This window comes from Trachemys scripta, chromosome 1 (assembly GCF_013100865.1).
Source record: "Trachemys scripta elegans isolate TJP31775 chromosome 1, CAS_Tse_1.0, whole genome shotgun sequence".
In the NCBI taxonomy this organism is placed as follows: Eukaryota; Metazoa; Chordata; order Testudines; family Emydidae; genus Trachemys; species Trachemys scripta.
The window spans coordinates 10,877,301-10,894,264 of record NC_048298.1 but is presented as its reverse complement, the minus strand read 5'-3'; the positions used below and the strand labels follow the sequence as shown (position 1 = coordinate 10,894,264).

Sequence of the window (16,964 nt, the reverse complement as noted above, 5' to 3'; positions counted from 1 at the left end):
GAAAAGATTGTTTCCTCCATGTAGCGTGTGAAAACGATTGTAGGATAATTGAAATAAAAAGCATAAACTCCCTGGCCTCTGTTTGATTCTCGCCGACCCGAGTAGCGGCTAATTGATGTTGAAATCCAGTTGAGTGCATCTGTTCGACGTCTGAACTCCTTTTGACATTGTGACAGCCGTAGATCTGTCTTGCAGGGTGTAGGGGGAAGGGATCAAGTGCTTGGAATATTTTTCAGGCCTGGGGACTGACTGACTGTCTTCTGAGGACAAACTGGGAGAGAGACATTAGGCAATGAATCGAGGGCAGAGGGTAACGTCTCTTCCCTTGGCATTGACCTTTTAATTATTAGTTCCATGGAAACTGTTTGTGGTGATGAGGGTTGGGGTTTTAGTATGAGATGTACCTGTTAAAAGATTCCATTTAAAACAAATCCAGCGAGAACAAGAATGTAGGGCTTCATCCGCCACCGGATTGCTCTGGCTTATAACTATGGGACTCCATTGTTTTCAATGGACCTACTCCAGTATGACTCCAATATAATACAGTGGTGATACCTTTAAACCTGAGAGACTTTAACTTGCCCAAGACTGTCTCGCATCAAGTATATTTACAAAAACATTTAGGATTCAAATTTAATCTGGGCTGCAGAGTCAATAATTAATGTATATAATACTTACCATTTATATAGTGTTTTGCATGTTCAAAACACTTTATGCACATTAATTAGCCCTGTAAGGCGGCTAAGATTCTATCTGTCTAACCTTTGTGGATCTGTGGCCATCATTCCCTGTAGTACCCAAGTGCCTCACAATCTGTAATGCACTTACTCTCACACTGCCTCTCTTGAGTGTTGTTCAAAGGGGAAACTGAGGCACAGAGTGATGTGACTTGCACAGGGTTGTACAGGAAGTCTGCAACAGGGCAGGGAATTGAACCTAGAGCAGTGCTTCCCAAACTTGTTCCACCGCTTGTGCAGGGAAAGCCCCTGGCGGGCCGGGCCGGTTTGTTTACCTGCCGCGTCCGCAGGTTCGACTGATTGCTGCTCCCAGTGGCCACGGTTCGCTGCTCCAGGCCAATGGGAGCTGATAGAAGTGGTGCGGGCCGAGGGACGTACTGGCCACCGCTTCCAGCAGCTCCCATTGGCCTGGAGCCACTGGGAGCCGCGATCGGCCGAACCTGCGGACGCGGCAGGTAAACAAACCGGCCTGGCCCACCAGGGGCTTTCCCTGCACAAGCGGCAAAACAAGTCTGGGAACCACTGACCTAGATGGGTGACAGCTAATGCCCTAATAACTGGACCATCCTTCTCCCAAGCCCCCTTTGCAGATAGGGAAACTGAGGCAGAAAAGTAACTTCCTCGAGGCTACATAGTGAATCTGTGATGCCCAATTATTAGCAGGATGTGCAGGGAACCACATTCAGGGCAGCAAGGCTGGCCAGCACAGTTATCCTTTTGTGACAGCTCTGTGTTGTGAAGAATAGCTACAGCCAAACGCTGGGCCCTCGCTGGCAGTGTCATTGTCAAAACCCCTGTTGCCTGGATCGTACAGGAATTGCTCTTGGTTGTGTGCTGGCCATCTGCCTGGAGGGGATCACACAGACACACTGAAAGGGAAGGTGAATGGCAGTCTGTGGCCTGCAAGGTGTTGACTTCAAAGAAAAGAACAGACTGTCTGCTCCGAACAGCGGGCATAGAGTGAAGGAGGGAACAATGCAGCAGAACCCGGGAAGGAGCTCTGGTTTAAAAGCTCCTGGACTAAATCCTGCCTTAGTTAAGAATCAACTTATGATCTCTGTTGGCATGTCTATGCAAGAGAGGACAGGGTTAGCGTGCCATGAAGATCTTGTGAGAAAAGCCGTAGCCTGGTACTCACTACATATAAGTTCAAATCTCAGCTTTGCATGACCTTGGCCAAGTCATTTGGTTTCCCTGGGTATGTCCACACTACATACTAAGCCCTGGCCCTTTCTCAGGTTTGAGCTCGACTCCCCTCTCTGTCCACAAACAAATCAGTCTGACTAGAGTCAGGAAGCACTTAGGTCCCAGGGTTCTAGGACCCTGCTAGGAGTCAGAACCTGACTCCTGCTGTGACTTGAGTCCAAGCCCTGCCACTTTGCAATGTGGATGCATGTCAAACCACAGACCCGAGTCAGGAGAGCTGTGTAGTGCAATATGGATGCATTAACATGGCTGTGAGACCCGGGTCCAGCAATTGTAAACCCAGGTTTACAATGCAGTGTGAAGACTCAGGCGTGTGCTGGGAAACACAAGCCCGGGTCTCACAGACCTTGGTTCACAATGCAGAGTAGTCATACCCTAAATACTTCAGTCCTTCGTCTGTAAAACAAAGATGACGATAATCCTTTCTCTTGTCTGTTTAGATTGCAAGCTCTTTGGAGCAGCAACTCTCTTTTACTAAAAAAACAACGAGGAGTCCTTGTGGCTCCTTAGAGACTAACACATTTATTTGGGCATAAGCTTTCGTGGGCTAGAATCCACTTCATCAGATGCATGGAGTGAAAAATACAGGAGCAGGTATAAATACATGAAAGGATGGGGGTTGCTTTACCAAGTGTGAGGTCAGTCTAATGAGGTAAATCAATTAACAGCAGGATACCAAGGGAGGAAAAATAACTTTTGAAGTGGTAGGAGAGAGGCCCATTATAGACAGTTGACAAGAAGGTGTGAGTAACAGTAGGAGAAATTAGTAATGGGGAAATTAAGTTTAAGTTTTGTAATGACTCAACCACTCCCAGTCTTTATTCAGGCCTAATCTGATGGTATCCAGTTTGCAAATTAATTCCAGTTCTGCAGCTTTGCGTTGGAGTCTGTTTTTGAAGTTTTTTTGTTGAAGAATTGCCACTTTGAGGTCTGTTACTGCGTGACCAGAGAGGTTGAAGTGTTCTCTGACTGGTTTTTGAATGTTATGATTCCTGATGTCAGATTTGTGTCCATTTATTCTTTTGCGTAGAGACTGTCCGGTTTGGCCAAGGGGGCATTGCTGGCATATGACTCTTGTACAGTGCTTAGCACAATGGAGCCCTGATCTCAGTTGGGGCCTTTTTCTAATGTAATAAAAATAAGGAATAATCATAACATGGTGCATCCTTAACTTTGATATTTCCTGAGCTCCATGTGCTTGGCCGTAATGTTGGAATATGTCCTGTAGATGCTGTTGATGGGGGATCCCTGCTTGTTATCTTTGAGTCTCCAGATCTTGTGCTTTAGCCTCAAAAACTTTGCTGTTCCTTGTGTGTGTTGGGGAAGGGGCTCTTGTGACCTTAAGCATAGAAGATAATATGGGCAAAGTCCTACTGGATCATCCAGTCCATCTCCCGGTTGGCACAGAATTGCTCCCTGGTGGATATTCTCTTGTGCTTTGCCCAGATGGGTCTCAAAGGTGGATGGTTCGGTGGGTAAGATGCAAAGCCTGCAATGCGGGAAACCCAGATGTGGTTCTCCATTCTGCCACAGACCTCCCGGAAACAGGGCACCTAGCTCAGCCACGTAGGCGCCTAAGCCCTTCTCCTCGGCATTGCATTCCTGGCTAGTTTAGACAGCTCCCTGCTCAGCCGGCTGGCTCCTGAGGGTCCCTTTCGTAGGTGCCTAACTCTCCCCATGCGTTGTATGGGGAGCCTGGGTGCCTAGCTCAGGGCTGTGGATTCCGCCAGGCAGTAGGCTGTCAGGAGTGAGGCACTGCAAAGCTGAGCAGAGCAGTGGCTAAGTATCTTTGAGGAACGGGGTCTCGATTGCCATCTGTAAATGCGGGTAACAGCCCTGCCCTACCTGACCGGCTGTTGTGAGGGTCAATACAATGAAGACTGTGAGTTGCTCAGGTACTATGGTAATGGGGCAGTGTAAGGACCTAAGAGATATAGACTAGGTAGAAGTGATCCCTTCCCTCAGGAGGTTATTCTGCAGTCTCAGACAAGTCACGGGCAGGACGATTTTCCTGATATGCAGCCAGAACTCTCCCTTTTTTTAGTGTTCTCCCCTAGCTTCTAGCTGCATCCCCATGTATTGCACTGTGTAACTCCTCTCTTTCCTTGGTAGTTATTTGTGGGCTGTTCGCAGTTCCAGTTCTTTAATCATCCCTTAGCCAAATTATGCATAGTTAGCTCATTCAGGTGAGTAGTGTATGTCTCTGAGTGATTCATCTATTGGTCAGTGGTTATTGCTTAGAGGTTTTTAAGGTCAGGCTTGACAAAGCCCTGGCTGGGATGATTTAGTTGGGAATTGGTCCTGCTTTGAGCAGGGGGTTGGACTAGATGACCTCCTGAGGTCCCTTCCAACCCTGAGATTCTATGATTCTATGATTGCGCCTTTCCTGGGAGAGTAGGTTTCTCAGGTATGACTACATAGCAATTAGATACCCATGGCTGGCCTATGCCGGCTGGCTTGGAGTTGGAGCCTGGGCTCTAGGCCTTGAGGATTCCAGAGCTTGGGCTTCTGCCCAAACCTTGAAGTCCACACAGCAATGAAACAGCCTGCAACACAAGCCCTGCAAGCCCAAGTCAGCTGGCATGGGCCAGCCACGAATGCCTGCCCTAGCTGCAGTGTAGACATACCCTAAATGTCTGATTTCAGTGAAGCTGAGGCTAGTCAATTTTTGCAACAGGGCCCGATCCAATGTCTATTGAAGGCAATGGAAAGACTTCCCTTGACTTTAGCGGGCCCCGGCTCAGGCGTATGTGTAGGAGTGGTTAAAATATCTGCCCAGGGGGTAAAGTTTGTGAGCATGCTAAGGAAACAGGCCTGTCAATGAGGTAATTGCTGGGAGTTAAAGGGAGCTGCAGTGGGCAGCGCTGCTGGAGAAGCCTAACAACTGAGCATTGTCTCCTTTTAAGCTGCTTGACTTTCATTTCACATGTGTGACGGCCATGCTTCCCCCTTGGCCCACTCCGCACAACAACCGAGGGATTGTGGTATAAATGTCATCGGCGGTGCCCTTCCACTCAGAGAAGGTGCCCCGGAGGGTCTGACGCTGCGCCATCAGCATCTGGGAATGTCCATGTCAGCATTTAGGCATGAAACGTTTCTCTCTCATGTTATCGGGCTTTTCCTACTGACCCTGCTGGGCATTCCCGGGGATTGCATCACTCCAGCATGCTCTTGTGAACAGTTGAGGAAGGGGAGACTGGGTGCGCACTCTCTGTCTGCCTGTGAAGCACATACCATTTGCTTGGGAGGGAGCGGTGTTGTCTGGGGGTTAAAACGTGGGGCGGGCGTGGTTGGCACGCTGGAAAAATGTGAAATTTAGACAGTCAGGATGCCTAGGTTCCTTTCCCAGCTCTGCCAATGACTCGCTTTGCGACTAATTAGGCAGCTAGTTAATCTTACTGTGCCTCAGTTTACTCTGCTGTGACTGATTAATGCTTTTAAAGTGCTTTGAGATCCTGAAGTAAAAGGCACTATGTAAATACAATCATTATTAGCAGTTATATTTCTAGGAGCACCATTACCCATGCTGTTGTCTCAATATTCATGCCAGACCAGTGTGTTCGGAGGTTTCCAATGTGTTCCCATAACTGAACAGTGTGGAGGCTGCAGCAACCAGCAGCAACTCAGCCATAGAGCTCAACACGGGCTGGATTCCTGCTTCCCCTGGTCCCTGTGGCCGTCTGTCCCTATGGAGAATTTACTCACCTTCATCTCCAGGCTTGAGATGCCATAGGCTTGCATTGGCTTTTGCGATTCCTTGCAGAAATGTTAATGCCGGCATAGCCCACTGCTCAGTGTGTGCTATGTATCCTCCCCGCCCTGCACAGTGGCTCTCGATTTCAGTCTCCCAGCTGCAGAGCCTGACTCTTCAGATCAAGATGTTGAGATTCATAGAAGTGTAGGACTGGAGGGGACCTCGAGAGGTCATCTAGTCCAGTCCCCAACACTCAAGGCTGGACTACATAATAACAAGACCATTCCTCACAGGTGTTTGTCTAACCTGCCCTAAAATATCCAATGATGGAGATTCCACAACCTCCCTGGGCAATTTATTCCAGTGCTTAACTACTCTGGTAGTTAGGAAGTTTTTCCTAATGTCCAACCTAAACCGCCCTTGCGGTAATTTAAGCCCATTGCTTCTTGTCCTGTCCTCAGAGGTTAAGGAGAGCAATTCCCCCCCCTCCTTCTTGTAACCACCTTTGATGTCATCCAGTTAGTTCTGGAGGTTCCCTGGTGTGTCAGCCCCAGTGGCAGCTGTCACAAACACACTTCTTTTAACTCATTAAAGGCTGCAAATCTACTAGCACAGATTCTTATTGTTACTTCTTCCTCCCAGTCACTCCTTGTCTTCTCCACCTGTTGCCTCCAGACCACTCTCCTGGGGCAGAGACAGCTTTCTTTGTTACTTAGCTCTACAGTGCCTCGCATGATAGGACCCTGATCCTTGATCTGGCTTCCTCAGCGTTCCCATGTTAAAAACAAGAATACCAGGCTAAATGCAGGGTGACTCATTGTCACGCTAAACACCCCTCTGGCTAGCGGTCTGGAAAATACCAGCGATCAAAGGGTTAATCGTCCTCATCCATGCGTTTCAGTGGAATGACTCATTCTGGGCGCTGGCAGCAGAGACCCCGTTAGGTGCAGAGAAAAGCTGGGATCTCACTGCAGTGCCTGGGAGTCCCTGGAGCATTTCAAGATAAATTCCGACTGTGGCCTTACAAGGCCCGAATACAGAAAGCTGTCCGTGTGCCCTAAGCACAGAGGCTGCCACAGAGTAGCTACAGGAGCCCTCACTTCTCACTCCAGCCATCAGTCAGTGCAGGAGTTTTGCCTTTTGGTGCAATATATTTAAAGTCTCCGAGGGATGCCAGCAATAGAAACTTTCTGACCAGTTTCCCTTGATAAAAGCTGTAGCCCCTTGACAGCTCCTGAGTTGTATACACCTCTTAATTCTCCCAAGGACATGCCTTTCCCGGAGCCCAGGGGTTCTCAGCCTTTTTCTTTCTGAGGCCCACGCCAACCTGCTATAAAAACTCCATGGCCCAGCTGTGCCACAATAATTGATTTTCTGCATGTAAAAGCCAGGGCTGGCGTTAGAGGGTAGCAATCAGGAGGACCCCATGCCACAGGGGCCCCCACGAAGCTACATTGCCCAGGCTTCAGCTTCAGTCTTGGGTGGCGGGGCTCAGGGCTCCGGGCTTCAGCCCCATGCGATGGGGCTTTGGCTTTCTGCCCTGGGCCCCAGCGAGTCTAATACTGGCCCTGCTTGGTGGACCCCCCCGAAACCTGCTTGTGGCCTGCCTGGAACCACTGCCATAGCCCACCCAGGGGAGAGGAACATGGATTGCAATGCACATGTTGCACTTTCATCAGGATAGAGTTTCATGTCCATGATGGGGGTGCTTTGCCCCTCTCAGCTGCCGTGACAAAGCAGCCTGGTCTCAAAGACAAAAGGAGCCAGGCAAATATATAGAACAATTCATTCCAGCGCTGTCACATGCAGAGCCTTTTCCTGCAAGACGTGGCACATCCTCCATTCCCATCAGCTTCAGTGTGAGTTGAGAGTGCCCAGTATTGTGCAGGATTGGGCCCTTAGTTTATACTGGAGCTGAAGTAAAACCTAGTGGGGAGGGAACCACTAAATAAGATCACCCCTCCCCCCCTTAACCCTTTGCTCATGTCTGGACTCAAACCAAACTGATGTATGTTTCATGCACACCACTACATTAAAAGAACATTATTAAGGTTGCAAAGTCAAGGAGTCAAAAGTTAGGAAATGGTAGAATTACAGGTGCCAGCATAACCTTCATTCAGCCCCCTTTGTGTGTATTCACTGTGATACAGTCGTTAATGATAATACATTATACCTTGTATGTGGACATTATGATATAGTCTTTAATTACAAAAAGAACAGGAGTACTTGTGGCACCTTAGAGACTAACAAATTTATTAGAGCATAAGCTTTCGTGGACTACAGCCCACTTCTTCGGATGCATATAGAATGGATCCGAAGAAGTGGGCTGTAGTCCACGAAAGCTTATGCTCTAATAAATTTGTTAGTCTCTAAGGTGCCACAAGTACTCCTGTTCTTTTTGCGGATACAGACTAACACGGCTGCTACTCTGAAACCTGTCTTTAATTACATTTTTTTTGCCCTATTAGTCCCATTTTTCCAACTTGAATTTGGCTCCTTTTCAGATCTGCATTCCTTGCCCCACTCACTTCCTTCCCCCCATCCTACTGGTCACAGTCACAGTCTCCTTGCCCCCGCCCCGCCCCCAAGCGTCCAGTCCCAGCCTCCTCATCCCAGCCAACTTCGTTTGTCCCCCTAGGTCTGGCTCTTGCTTCTCTACATTGAAACCAGGCAGCTTCCTCCTCCTCCTCACTGGGGGGCAGTGAGAGCATAGGAGAGACAGGTGCCCTCCTGTCAAGTCTGGTGCCCAACCCCCACCCAACCCATAATAATCCAGAGCTGCAATTGACGGGAACGTCCTGATCAACCCCCTGCAGCTCTGGGCTGGAACATGCTCATTGCAAATGTAAGCTGCAGAGATTTTAGCTGTGAAGCTCTGACAAGTCTCTACTGAGCAAGTGCAACCTGTGATTTTTCAGAGGTTTATACTTAAGCCAGATTTGGGCAGATTGTCACAAGGACGGCGAAAGGCATATCCTGACACAAAAAGCTACCCTTCTGCTCAATCCTTGCTCCAAAGCCCGGTGGCATGAGAACTGCTCAAAGAAAAGGTCACCAGAATTGTTTAATAGGGGCAAGACTGTATCTTTTTCTCTAGCCTCGTTCTCAGAAATGGCTGAATTGGTTTAGCTGAAAATTTCCAGGAGATTTCGCTTGGAGGCAGACACCCAGCATGGAAAATTTCAGCCCAAATGATTAACGTTTAGCAAAGTTATAAGCAACTGAAAACAGGATCTGATCATGGGAAGGGTTGGGCTCCCTTAAACAGAGCTACCAATCCCATCTATGATAGGATTTGGAAATTCATCCCTAAGCCATAGGCCCGGTTTCTATTCCTTTCTCTCTCTCTCTTTCTCCTGCCTACGTTGGTGTAACACTCTGTATCTCGGGGGAACACCCTGCACCCCCATGTTCAGCCTTATAATATGATTGTGTGGTATCCAATGCAAAATTTGTCATGTCGGGTGTCTTCGGAAGGCTCATGATGCACGGAGCATTGTTGTTATAGTGATGTTATAGGTTGTAATTTCATGTATATAGTTATGAGGTTGAAAATGTTCCCTCATGGCTTAAAACAAGCCCAGGCAAAACTCTCCAGGAGCAGAGGGGCGGTTTACACCTCATCAGGGCATGTATGGGACAAACCCAGCCCAGCCTCACTGGAACAAAAGACACTGGTCTAGGCAGCAACAAAGGATCTATTGCACCCTCGAGTGAGTCACCCCCTTCCCTTGGTCAGTTCAGAACTGCGATGAGGTAATGCTCACCTGACTCTGAAGTGTGGGGGAGGAAGCCAAGAGGGAAGAAAGGACATGAGAAAAGGGAGAGACATTTGCCATGCTCTCTCTCTTCCACCTTCCAGCCAGTCTGTGGTGAGAAACATCTAAGTTTGTAAGGGCACTGAAAGATCAGCTTAGAATGCATTTTGCTTTTATTTCATTTGACAAAATCTGATTTGTTGTGCTTTCCCTTATAATCACTTAAAATCTATCTTTTGTAGTTAATAAATCTATTTGTTTATTCTACCTGAAGCAGTGCATTTGGTTTGAAGCATGTCAGAGACTCCCCTTGGGATAACAAGCCTGGTACATATCAATTTCTTTGTTAAATTGACGAACTCATATAAGCTTGCGGCGTCCAGCGGGCATAACTGGACACTGCAAGACGGAGGCTCCTAGGGTTGTGTCTGGGACTGGAGATATTGGCTAGTGTCATTCGGTTGCACAATCCAAGCAGCGGCTGGCCAAAAGTGCTCATGCACATAGCTGGGAGCAGCTTACATCCTATAGGCTGTGCGTGAACAGCCCGGGAATGGGGGTTCTCACAGCAGAGCAGGGTAAGGCTGGCTCCCAGACTCGAGGATTGGAGTGACCTAGCAGATCACCAGTCCAGATAACACCAGGGGAACATCACAGTTGGCAATTTACAGACGCAGAGGCCTGGTAGCCTGCTAACCTCTCAGCCTCCTTCACCTCCAGCACAAGAGTTTCCTCTCTAGAGGTTGACATGGCAACCTACCACACTCCCTACTCCCCTTCATACTCTCCATCCACTTATATACCATTTTCTAGGAGCAAATGGCCAACTACTCCCTTATTGCGATGTAGTAGGATCCACTCACACCTCCACTGGGTCTCACTGCCCTACTTCTTCCATGTATAAATGAGAGGCAGCGTGGCCTACTGGACTGACAACTGGGAACTCCCGCGTACTATTCCCAGTCCTGATGGTGACTTGATGTAGGGTATAGGCCAAATGAAGTCATCTCTCTGAACCTCAGTCTCCCCATCTGTAAAAGAGTGGTAGTAATGCTTACTTACCCCCTCACGGGTGTTAGCATTAGCTAGTGTCTGCAAAGTGCTTTAAGAATGAAAAGCAGAGATTACATCCTAGAGCAAAACGTGGGATTGCAGCATCACCAGTGATGTGAACTCCCACCCTGCCTTTATTCCTGTAACACCTGCTATTAGGTTTCCCTCATTGTTCTAAATGCCAAGAAAACGCTCCAGGAAGTAGCGAATGTCTAGCACATGCTACCATGCTGGTTTCAGAGGTCTGGGAAAGCATTCAAACTCTTGGGTGCTTTTCTGGACCAAACCCTAAATCTGAACCTCCCATCACTGCTAAAATACAAGGGCACCATCTGATCACTGTCTCTGTCTCTATTAGTAGCGTTGTCTCTGAAACAGTCATGGAATGCTTTCTGCAGAAACATAACAGTAGATTAAGTCTCAGTTATTGCCAGATTGGAAAGGGGGGAAAGGGAGAGAGAAATCATCAAAATAACATTTGGGAAGGGTTTACAAATTGGATGCGGATCAGTAGGAGGTGCTCAGGGCACCCGTCGTCTGATCCAAAGCACATTGAAGCTGATGGAAAGAATCCCACTGATTTCGAATGGACCTTGGATCAGACCCCAGATCACCAGCTGGAGGGATGACTAAGAGATTCCATTGCAATGGGTAATTTGTTTGCAATGAAATCTCCAGCTTCAATGTAGAATCAAGAGGAATATTGGCCACTCAACTTGATGGGACGTTTGTGCTCTTCTCCAGGTTTTCTTTGTATAAAAACCCCAGGTCTGGAAATATTTGATTTCTATCACCCTGGATTACCCTATTTGTCACTCTTTTGGACAAACTCCTTCATGCATTCTGCCAGGCTGCCCTGTATGCCTGTAAATACCTGCAAAGCCACTAGCGTCCCCTAAATCTCGCCTTAAAATCTACCTACGCCACGATGCCTGCAAAAGACTTGACAATGGTTAGGCAACAGGTGTGTTGCAGCCGCTGCCCCACTACTCATAATTGTTCCCTTGTCCTGCCCCGTCAGTCCCCTGTATCCAAATAGTGTCTCCCGTCTTACACTTAGATTGCAAGCTTTTTGGGACAGGGACTGTCATTTCATTATATATTTGTGTTATATCAATAGAATAAAAAACAGCAGGATCTTATTAAGAGGGATAAGGCAAAGATGCCACATTTATTGTAAATATACAGATAAAGCAAAAGATAAAAGTAAACAGCGTTGTTTGACTACTTATTTTTTATACACACACACACACATTTTATATATATATATATATATATATATATATATGTATACACATATATATACAGAGAGAGAGAGATTTATTTACACAATCATTTATTTAAGTTCTGTATAGGTGTTATAGTTACCAGCCTAGAAGTTGCTCATGCCAAGTTACTGGCCAGGTATCTTGGTAATGAGGATGGAGCCGAGTCTGTGTCAGGTGCACTTGATGCTCCTGGAGGCTGGCAGCAGAACCAGAGACTCAAAGTCATCAGTCTTTAGAGTCCATTCTTATAGGAATTAGTTCCTATGTTAGTCTATGAGAGCTGTTTTATCCTGCTGTTGCTGACTCAATCAGCAGATGGCACATTTCTGTTCAAAGTGGCACATTCCTGGTGGCTCCACACTGTCCAAAGTTTGTGTTTTTTATTCTTCCAGGTGATGGGGTGGATCCCAGTTTACCCTCCGGGGGTTTCTGGTCATCCACTTGATTCATTCTTTGGCCGATGGATACTCCTTTTCTAGGCTGGCACCTCCCTAACCATTCATGTATATCAAGCATTTATCAACATACATTCCATATCTTAGTAAATTAAAATATGGTTGTCTCCACCACTTTCGGGGTGTGTGCTAATTCATTTGAAACTTCCGGCCCTTTAATCACAGAGGGTGGGGGTCTGTCCTAGCAGCCGTTGAATGAAGTGAAAGTCACTTAACAGCTTATAGTGTTTGTTTACATTGTATCAATTACTTCAAGAACAAAGTCAGTTAACTTGTTTGTAAGTTTTACATAGTAGTAAAGTATCTTTCACAGGATAGATATAATCAATGGTTTCTACAGACAGCAGCTTACAAGTTTTAACAGAAGACCCAAAAGATTTTTGTACTTGGTGAAACTGTTGGATTTTAAAGTGTGGGGGACAAATTATGAGGGGGTCACTGTCACTTGGGGGAATCACTGTTAGTACCTTCTTTTATATCCCTACATTTGTCCAGCTCCTAACACAATGGGGCCCTGGTCACTAGGTGCTACTGTAATACAAATAATAAACATCCAGGGAGTGAGGCTTATTGGCTCAGATCCTCAAAGGTATTTAGGCACCCAGCTCCCATTGGAATCAATGGGCCCTTGTCATTAAACGGTGAGAATTTGACTTGTTCTTTTCTTTTCTTTAGACCAAAGATGCTCTCTTCACCATTCTCAAGGACCTAAGGCCAGAGGACCACTTCAATGTTATTGGTTTTGCTAACCGAATCAAGGTCTGGCAACAGGACCGTCTGGTGCCAGTGACTCCAAACAACATAAGAGACGCCAAGAAGTACATCCATAACATATCACCTACTGGAGGTAGGCTATGGAGACCCAGATGGGATTGACTTGTTCCTTTGATTAATTTACCCCAGCCTGAGACCTTGCAGATCTCTTCAGGGAACACCAGGTGGAATTATCAAAAGGTCTCAGCATTGGCCTCACTGTTGGAGTCAATAGGAACTTTACTGTTCATTTCCCTGGTAGCAGATTTAGCCCACCGCTGAGCATATTTGAAAATCCCACACTCTGACTTCTCATCACACAAGCTTCCCAACTATCTCAACTAGCTGTTCTCAAACTGTGGCCTACAGAGAGCTGGTTGGTCACATGGTGCTGGCTCCTTCTCCTTGTTTCCAGCTGCTAAGCAACTGTTAAGGGGCAGCTGGAGATGTATTCAAGACTTAGTTTAGCATGCAAGCAGTTGCAGGAGCTGCCACAGAGATTGCAAATGGGAGGGAAGGTGTCTTTTTGTTCCGTGTTTGACTTGCTGTTTGACTTCTGTGTTTGTACCGTGCCTAGAACAGAGGGGTCTTGGTCCAGGACTAGGAATCCTAGCGTTACTGTAACAAAATAAATAAATAATAATCCTCTAATTGTAATAGAAGAGACAGTATTTGGTGCAATGATCTCTCTGTTAAGTTGTGGTCTACAATATAAATATGTTTGGGAACCCTAGTAACCTAATGTACTTCTTGGGGACCCATCATCAGCTTCACGTCTAAGCACCAAATTACCTGCACAAAGCCCTGTAAAATGATCTCTAGAAATTCTGGGAAGACAAGAGACTCCGGCTGGCCAAAAATCTGCAAGGGCTTCCCCTACTTTTCCTTATCAGCCTAAACAATGAGCATTCATTCTAACTGAAGCATTCCAAAGGAAAAATGAGCAAACAGGATGCTCTGTTGCACTGCCTGTACTATTAGCTAAAGAGTTCAGGAAGAGGCGAGGTGGGGTGGGGAGGGGGACATGCCTAGCTAAGCAATTACCAAAGGTGATTACCAAATGAACAAAGCATGTTATCCCAGAGGTGTCATAGGAGAACCACGTAAGGGCCAGCTGAGCCTGCATTGAGTGGATATGACTAATTACAGCTCAAAACAAAGAGAAATAATTAACGGCATGCCAAACTTTGAAGTTTGAAAAAAAGAGATGTATTGATTGTTCATCTCAGCGGGTGTACCATCCTGATTTGCTTCTTTAATGGGTCTGGTTTAGCAAACAGATGTTGGCTGGGTGTCTTCACATCAGTATTTGTACACCCACCTACCTACCCACAAATGAGCCCTTTACTGCAAAATGATTTTGGGGGGAAAAAAATCATTGCTTTCAGTCTTCCATGCTATTTTGCTGAGTTATGGTTTAAAAAGGATACTGGTAACCATGTGGGATTTCTGCCCTCTGTTTTTGAAAAACATGTTGTGACACTCTGTATCTTGGGGGAACACCCTGCACCCCCATGTTCAGCCTTATAATATGATTGTGTGGTATCCAATGCAGAGTTTGTCATGTCGGGTGTCTTCGGAAGGCTTACGATGCCTTATAATATGATACAGTAATGTTACAGGTTGTAATTTCATGTATATAGTTATGAGGTTAAAAATGTGTCCTCATGGCTTAAAACAAGCCCAGGCTCCCAAAATCCATTTGGGGTTCTGGGTTTAAATTCCCAACTTCTAACATTCAAGAATGGAGCCAGGATTTCGCTTCAGGACTGTCTCTAGTATTTTTAGCCTTGTTTTCCACCTCCTCTGTTGCAGTCACTGGAGTGGCAAGTGTTGCGTTTGTAGTGGTGCCCGTTGATGGAGGTACCGACCTGTCAAGAGGTGGAGTAACAGAGCCTGCTTGCAGGAACAGTACTGTTTTTGAGGGAAAGGGCGCATCGCAATGAGTAGAACATATCAGATGTTTGCAAGCTATTGAGATTTTCTTGTCAGCTATTTGCACCGCACATAGTCAGGACTAGCTGACCTCCTGAGATCCCTTCCAACCCTGATATTCTATTCTATGAAAATAAGCTCATGACTTTGTTGCATTCCCAGGTACTAATATTAACGAGGCTGTCCAGACGAGTGCAAAGCTGCTTAACAATTACATCGCTCAGAACGACATTGATGCCAGGAGTGTCTCCCTGATCATCTTCCTGACAGACGGGCGGCCCACGGTCGGGGAGATGCAGTCCTCCAAGATCCTCAGCAACACCAAGGAGGCTATCCGTGAGAAGTTCTGCCTTTTCACCATTGGCATTGGCAACGACGTCGACTACAAGCTTCTGGAGAGGATGTCTCTGGAGAATTGTGGCATGACACGGCGGGTCCAGGAGGACGAGGACGCAGCTGCACAGCTAAAAGGGTTTGTTGAGCTTCGCCCTGGGTGCACTGAGGCCTTGGACGAGACTGGGTCACCCCTGTGGGCCTGGATTTGGGGAGGAGGGACCTCAGATAAATTCACAGTAGAGACAGGCTCTAGCGGCGGATAGTGGATCTGGATTTCGGCTTCCCCAGGGAATTTGTTTATAAAGATATGGGCCGTTAGCAAAATGTGGGTGCCAATACAAGCCCCTCCCCCTCAAAAACTTGGGGCTGTTAGAGGTTTGACAGTGGTTGAGAGGTGTAGCTCAGATAAGCCCTTACAAGTCTGGGCATGGATGGTGTCTGTAGCCCAGGGGTTCTCACAACAATTTTTTTGGTGGCCTCAGAGTGCAGCCACCAACTCTTGTTCTGCTCTGACACTTTTTCCTAAAATACTTAATTAACTTTAGGAAAAACAAATAACTATGCACATACACATGTCTAAATCAGTGTCATTTATTTATGTAGAATTTTTTTTTGCAAACACAATAATAAAAATAATGTACAGTTGTCTCTATTCTTTACTGACCCTAAACAGAATAGAAACACCAATAAGGTGCTTTGCATGTTCTTATCTTTTTTCTTGTTGTGTCTTTTGCTTTTTTGGTTGCTTTTTTTAAAAGACTTCCTAGTTACTAAGTCTGCTGGGCAAAGTGATATTAACAAACATATAAATATCACTTTTCATAGCAGACTTACTCAGCCCAGGCAAACCTGCGGACAAATTAAGCCCTGGATGGCAAGGTGGATATGGAGGCAGCAGGGGCTAGGAGCACTGGGGGAGGCAGTGAGGACAAGGGGTGATGGGGGGGTGACCTTGGGGCCATAGCCCACCACTATATAGCCAGGGAATGGCGCCTGAAGCCCCGTGGCTGGAGCCTGCCACCTGCCACCCCAGGGCTGGAGCTGACCCCACCAGCAGTGGGAAGGTGGGGAATTCACTGGCTGTCTGTTCCTCCAGCTTTTGTGTCTCCAGAGGTGGGCAGGGCCCAACCACTGCTGGTGGCCCTGGGGGAGGGGGCTGCTGCTTTGCCGCCCTCCACCCCCCACCAAATCACTACCCAGGAGGCTGTAGCCGCAAGGAAAGTCCACAGTGGCTGCCTTTGAGAAACGCTGCCCTAGCCTCTGTTTGCCAGAAGCTGAGGATGGGCAACAGGGGATGGATCACTTGATGATCACCTGTTCTGTTCATTCCCTCTGGGGCACCTGGCATTGGCCACTGTCGGCAGACAGGATACTGGACTAGATGGACCTTTGGTCTGACCCAGTATGGCTGTTCTTATGGCTGTAGTGCTCATTCCATGACTGGATGGCTACTTGGGGGTTCTAAACCCCCCTCAAGATACAGTGTATCATAGTACAGCTTTGGGGCACTTCGGAACAAGGCTTTGGTTTAAATTCTTTTGACAGAGATATTGTGTGTGCCCCTAAATCTGGGTGGCTGGAGAGCTGGGAGATACTTACATCATCTCGCCCCAGGGTGCAAGTGGAGAAACAAGGACTCATTGCCCATTTAAATAGATGTTAGACAATGTGAAGGTGCCTCGGCACAAACAGCATCTGCTTTCTGTGAAAATTTTTGATTTGGGTTTTTTATTGAAAAATATTTCACCTCAAACCTAAAATATTTGAAT

General features: G+C 46.9%; 1 protein-coding gene across 2 annotated transcripts in view; it reads left to right on the top strand.

Annotated features, from left to right (window-relative positions):
- The window catches only part of ITIH5 (inter-alpha-trypsin inhibitor heavy chain 5), a 64,523-nt gene that overhangs the window by 35,175 nt on the left and 12,384 nt on the right, over positions 1-16,964 (top strand). For both annotated transcript variants that reach the window (XM_034764487.1, XM_034764496.1), the window contains exons 8-9: positions 12,847-13,018; positions 15,022-15,331. In XM_034764487.1, coding sequence (XP_034620378.1) covers positions 12,847-13,018; positions 15,022-15,331 — 482 coding nt within the window. The remainder of the gene's footprint in view (positions 1-12,846; positions 13,019-15,021; positions 15,332-16,964) is intronic.